We start from the raw sequence: 6,463 nt of genomic DNA, 5'->3' as shown, positions 1-6,463 counted from the left end.
AAAAGAAAAATGGGGGGGGGGGGGATTATTCAGAACTTATCAGAAACTTTCATTTTTATTTTCAAACTTTTTGTGTCACAAACTACCTGATGATGGCGCACTTTCATTACTTTGATATTGCTTCTAGTTCTGAGACTTTCAAAATAGCCATTCTTAAGGGAGAGCTAGAAAACTATACAACATTTTTATTCGGTAGATTATACTGAATGTTTTTAAAGTACCAATCACTTACTTTATTTAGATTCTCAGGCTATGCATGATTAATTCTTTATGTATGTAATGTAACAGGTAAATAATTTGACGCTATTTTCTCTATAAGAGGTTGTAAATAAAATTAGCCTATGTAGAAATTTACTATGCAGTCCAGCAACTGCATACAAGAACCTGTATATAGTTTTAGTCGGTCTTTTGGAATTCTATTTAAGTTCTAAATTACATTAGTTTTTATAAACGGAGTCATGGCTTCAAACTGCTTGGAAGAAAGCATGAAATTACAAACACCCTTAGGTAATAAACAACAATTTGTGCCTACACATGACTTCGCTTGAACGTTTAAAGCGTGTTACATGCATTCAGGGACAACAACGTCATGACGCTAAGAACCTCTGAATCTATTTTTGCACAGGTTGCTTCTGAACCGAATCGAAATTACTCTCTCTTCTGATCACTACTGCTCCTGACCTACTCAAACAGCGAGCGGTTCTGCCTTGCGCATGCGCAGTGCTGTGCTCCGTGCGGCGTTCTGCTGAAGGGATGAGGGCAGCGGATTCATGAACAACAGACTCAGATGCTGATGAGAGAAGCGCAGCTACACGGGGGACGCATGGTGTCAGAGAATGCCACGGCAGGAAAGGAGTTTCCATTCTTTAACTCTAAGGAAAGGCATCTTTGTCTTATTGTCTAGGTTCTTTGTTTTTGACTTGAAGTCATACCTGCAGCTAATGCTGCATATCCTGACGTTGCAATGCCAGCGGGGCTGAATGCGCAAGGCAGCGGTATACCAATCTCAGATGCGATGGGTAAGTACAAGGTCAATGGCATTCACTGCGCCCGCAGACCATTATGGTCACACGGAGGACAATTTACGCTTGTATTTACATTAAATGCGATTAGCAACGTTTATTCATCGCAATTTTTAGAATATACTAGCACGAGAGAGTAATAAGCTTCCCGTAACCTACATTCCTGCATGTCTCAGATGTCCCCAACGAATGTCGATGTAACACTGATTGATATTGTTAATAAAAATACACAACTGTAAGTGAAATTTTATTGCACAGTCAAAATAATTTTTTTTAGTGATGGAAACCCATCATATTACATCACCTACATTTATCTGGGTTTCTGGGTTGTGGCTGTGCCTTTGCAGTTGTAGATACTATAGACATACAAGAGGTCACATACACTGGTTGTTATGCTTTGCTTTGCTTTGCTTTACCCCAAAACGAACGTGCCTAAAATGAAAGCACGAGTAACCAAATGCTGCCTGAAGGAAGGGTGTGTTGTGCCGTGGCATCTTCCTACTCCACTGTCTTTTCCAGGATCATTTAAGAGGAGGAAAAGAAAGTCCATCATAGTAACAGCGATGCTCCTTATCGTCTCCATACTCATCCTGGTCTTTGGTCTGGCCGCTACTACCAGGACGCAAAACATCACTGTCGGTGGCTACTATCCAGGAGTCATTGTAAGTGTGCTACTAATGTTCATAGTCGTGCGTAGAACAGACTGCGAACCATCCTCTTTGTCTATAAATGGGTTTGTGATGTAAAGTACTGCGGGGAAGGAAAAGCCTCACTTTTAATTATTTTCCGCTTGGCCCACCATTATGGTGACCGTTGGTCATTACCTCATTACTGTAAGGTTGAACTGAGTGAACTCATCCATTCATTATTCAACAGCAAGTATCATTTTGTTCAACACTCTAGAAACATACAAGCTTAAGTAACAGTCCAGATCGTTTTGTACAAGTAACAGGTGTTTTCCTAGTATTCTGCGAGGATCGACTGTTTTGAAATACTATATGGTGGGGATATGGCCAGATTTCATATATAGCTCTTAACTCGGATGTTGATCACACCATAAAATAAACCATACTGCTTGGAGAAAGACAAAGGCTTTGTGGGAATGAGAGATTGTATGTTGGATCTTAATACTAGTTTTAAGACTTTGAAATAGGTTGATATTTGCAACTATCATGAGTTTCACCCTGTGATATTTTCAGCTCGGCTTCGGGTCCTTTCTGGGAATCATTGGCGCCCATTTGATAGAGAATAAGAGGCAGATGGTAAGGGGTCTTTTATCACACTGCTCATATCGGATTCTGTGCTTGTGCATTCCATTATCCAATAGATATTTCTAACCAAATACTCGCACAAACAAACACATTTTCAAGAATCAACTGCCTGTTTTTAGTCATGTCAAAATGGCAGAAATGGCTCACAGGTTTGAGCTCAAATAGCAGGGCATGTTGCAGCCCCTGTGGTGAGATGCACCCAGAAATAGCTCAGTGTAAGGGGAGCGGGATGGATGTCCAGGCAGGAATTTTCAGAAGCCATTGCAGTGCAGAGGGAAAAGGAGGTGCCACAATCCAAATAAAGAATGCATGAGGACGGCATAGCTGGCCAGATCATAGACACACAGGGACAGTTACTGCTGGGAGAGTGCAGGATACACACTCCACCCTTGGAGTCGAAGTGGTTAAAGCATGTAGAGTGGTGTCTGGAAGTGTACTTATTAAGGAAATAAGTAATGGTTATTTTTTGAATAATGTAAAACAAGAAACAAAGTGTTATGATGCTTTTGCACTATATCTAGGTCTCTAATCAAATAAGCAAATTTGTAGAATTGAGCATGTCAAATCCTTTTGTACAGATGGTCAGATGTTCTTGTTTCCAGTGAAGCACAAGATGCTCTTTAGATAATTTTCAAATCATGCTTGCTGGAGAACATGATCATCAGGTTTCACTCAGTTCATGCAGCTTCAGCGCTGCTGTTATTATGGCAAAATGGAGACAAACCAAATATTAAGACATTCTGAAATGTATGATCATTTTAAAAATTATTTTTACTCATTGTTACACCAATAACATAAGTTGTATACATTAAATAGAAATAATTTGAAACATAAAATATAAATATTATATATAATAATATATTTATAATAATTGTATTTATAAGATAAATATAAATAAAATATACATATATTTTTTTTATTTTAATAAATTAAATAATCTAAAATATAATTTAAGTATTATTACAGTATTTAAATATTATATACACTACCATTCAAAAGTTTGGAGTCGGTAAGATGTTTTTGAAATAAGTATTTTATGCTCACCAAGGACGCATTTATTTGATCTAAAATACAGTAATATTGTGAAATATCATTACAATTTTCAGCATCATTGATCCAGGCTTTAGTGCCACATGATCTTTCAGAAATAATTCCAATATGCTGTTTTGGTGCTTAAAACATTTTGTATTATTATCAATGTTGAAAACAGTTGTACTGTTAAAGGTTTTGTGTAAACTGTGATTCTTTTTTCCAGAATCCTTTTGTAACATTATAAATGTCTTTACTATTATTTTTGATCAATTTAATGCATCCTTGGTGAATAACAGTAATAACTTCGTTCAAAAATTATCTTAGAAATATTTTTGGCCCCAAACATTTGAACAGTAGGGTATTAATATTATATTGTACTATTTATAATAAAAAATATTAAAATACATAAGATATCATTTGTTATTAAATTAGAAAAATGCAAAACAGAAGCATTTTCACTGGTCTCAACCTTTTTTTTTAGGAGAGAATTACTTATTATAAGATATGGATTGATTTAGATTAGATATATCAAGAATAACACTCAAAATGATATTATTTATTAATCAGATTTGGGCAGTTAAATGTATTCCATTTTCCCACTAGACATGCCTCTGCAAAGTGCCTTTGATTGCAGACAGAATGGAGTGACTGGTATCTAAATGGTTGGTTGTGAAATGGCAGGGAAATCAGCGAATTTAAGTGACAATAAGGCAGAATCCATTCAGTCCAGATTATCTCCATATCCCATAATAGACACATCTACAAGATCTTAGACAAACCACTTCAATCTGTCTCTATAGGAATCGTACATAGTAGTAGTGCCCAGGTGTGAATGCACGTGCATAGAGCTACTACAGCAGGTGAATATGCTGACATTGCTGTTCTGCTTACAGCTGGTGGCTTCCATTGTCTTCATCAGCTTCGGTGTGGTGGCGGCCTTCTGTTGTGCTATAGTGGATGGCGTTTTTGCTGCAAGACATATAGTAAGTGCTTCCACACCATGTTATTGTAAAATGCATTTCCTCAGAAAATCATTGCAGTTAAAGCTCTGTCATGGCATACTGCTGTTGTTGTTTCAAAGGACCTCAGACCACTATATGCTGGCCGATGTGAATATTACTCCAGTGGGACCGCGTTTGATTTAGATGTGAGTCGTCAGCCTGAGAGAAGCGCTCTTGCCAAATTACAAGCCTCTGAATTTAAGGGTTTTGTTACTAGTATATCAAAACACATCTGTCTTTCAGGTCCACTGTCAAACCGCATCTCGGGTCTCCTGTAACCTGCGCGTGAAGAGCAACACCTGCTACTGCTGTGACCTTTACAACTGTGGCAAGTAAGTGTGTGAGCGAGTCCCATTTGGATACATCCCTCCTAGGATACCCTCTGCAAACTGGCAATCTGAGAGAGAAAAGCAACAACAACTATGCTATCTTTGTTTTACCTTGGTTAAGTTCTGGTTTATATTTGCTTGTATGGTGTGTGCTTCTATCCCTGAAATTCAGCTCTGTTCGAAAGAACTTTGTGTTTATTTATGTTTCAGAGAGCATCCTCTTATGGGACTTCAGAATAAAGATGTTTTGAAAAAATTTAGGAAATCCTCCATGGTTTGGAAGTAGGTCTTTCCACTTTTAGCCCCTCAATGACATTGACAGCCCATTATTTGTTGTTGTTAAAATCTTGAGTGTGGCTGTGTACAGTCGCTGTACTTTACGTACAGTTACTTTGATCATGAAGTGAAAGGAACTAAGATTCTCTGGTTCCTGTTTCACAGGTGAGGAGTGACAGCAATAATTTAGGTTAAAAGTAAAGAGTCTTTGATGACAGTGAACTTAAATAAGAAAACTGGATATATTTATCCATTTCATGCTCTTCTTAAGAGTGATGTGCACTGGTTTTGTTCTTTTCTTTTGCATGAATCGCTGGTCTGGTCATGCTTTACCTCTTTTGTTGCTCTGCCTGTCACCTATATGTCTTATTTTTTTTATGAGTCTCTTGCGATAATACATTTCTCTCCTCATGATCTCAGTCGAGTGGAACTGCGAGGAGGGTACCATGAGTACACAGAGGTGCGGAGCTGTCAGGACGTTGTGCATCTTTACCACCTGCTGTGGTCTGCTACTATCCTCAACATTGTTGCTCTGTTTCTGGGCATCATCACCGCCGCGGTGCTGGGGGGCTTCAAGGACATGGTGAGATTTAAATGCAGTGTAAACAACTTATATAGATGTATTTTGAATTCTGAGAACCTGTGACATTTATTGGATCTTTTTATTAAGATGCCTACAGCAGCACCAGATTCCTGTGAGCCAGAACCTCTCCCTATTCCTCCGCCCCAAGAGACTCCTGAACCCACAACATCCAACAACACTTTTTACAACACTGACCCCTGCTTACCTCCATACACTGCCTATGACCTTCGGGTAATCGCATTCACTTTGAGCTGTCAACCCACTTTGTGTTGCATGCTTTAGTGGGCATTTATAAGTCACGCTGATACAGACTTTTTCTACAATGCTTGTTCGATGAGATGAAAATACTAGTCTCAGCCTCAGACGTCACGCCCACAGACCGTTGGCTGAAGGTCTGATGCATACTGCACACAAAATTGGAAACACTTGGGGAGTTTTGAAAGTCGTCATCGGATTGGTTGAATTATACAAGATTACCGGGACACGTGCGTGTCGCGTTCTTTAACGTTCCGCCTGGAAACAAATATGCCGTGACGCTAAAGCCCCTCATGTTGGAAGAAAGCCGTCGTGTTTACAACTGTGATAATGAGCGCTTATCAGGATCAACTAAACGCTGGAGTTGTAGAAGTATGCGAAATATTTAAAGTTCGCGGCATAGAATCTTTAAAATACGTCCAAGAGTTTTACACACGGCATGTTATTGTGGGGACATTTCCACGCCCCTAAACATGACGTGGTACAAACCGAAACTTGATTGGTTGTTTTACCTGTCAGTCATATGGCCTCTTGGGTGGGCCTTTAGGCATTCAAAGCGACCAAGGTTGCCGTCAAGTCAGAAGGTCTGGCAATGCGAGACTATGAAAATACTAACTGTATAATATAATATAACATACATACACTTTTTATGTTGTAAAATATATATATATATATATATATATATATATATATA

At 38.6% G+C, this 6,463-nt stretch overlaps 1 protein-coding gene across 2 annotated transcripts in view; it reads left to right on the top strand.

Moving 5' to 3' along the window:
- The first annotated feature begins 728 nt into the window (after positions 1-728).
- The window catches only part of LOC107752010 (transmembrane protein 255A-like), a 7,895-nt gene continuing 2,160 nt past the window's right edge, over positions 729-6,463 (top strand). The window contains exons 1-9 of one of the 2 annotated variants that reach the window (XM_016567846.1): positions 729-1,019; positions 1,542-1,684; positions 2,222-2,284; positions 4,219-4,308; positions 4,407-4,472; positions 4,570-4,658; positions 4,866-4,937; positions 5,352-5,514; positions 5,602-5,745. In XM_016567846.1, coding sequence (XP_016423332.1) covers positions 965-1,019; positions 1,542-1,684; positions 2,222-2,284; positions 4,219-4,308; positions 4,407-4,472; positions 4,570-4,658; positions 4,866-4,937; positions 5,352-5,514; positions 5,602-5,745 — 885 coding nt within the window. In that variant the 5' untranslated portion in view covers positions 729-964. The remainder of the gene's footprint in view (positions 1,020-1,541; positions 1,685-2,221; positions 2,285-4,218; positions 4,309-4,406; positions 4,473-4,569; positions 4,659-4,865; positions 4,938-5,351; positions 5,515-5,601; positions 5,746-6,463) is intronic. The other variant, XM_016567847.1, reaches the window with a different exon arrangement.

This window comes from Sinocyclocheilus rhinocerous, unplaced genomic scaffold, assembly GCF_001515625.1.
Source record: "Sinocyclocheilus rhinocerous isolate Xijiao unplaced genomic scaffold, SAMN03320098_v1.1 scaffold662, whole genome shotgun sequence".
NCBI lineage: Eukaryota > Metazoa > Chordata > Actinopteri > Cypriniformes > Cyprinidae > Sinocyclocheilus > Sinocyclocheilus rhinocerous.
This window is presented reverse-complemented; position numbering and strand designations above follow the sequence as displayed.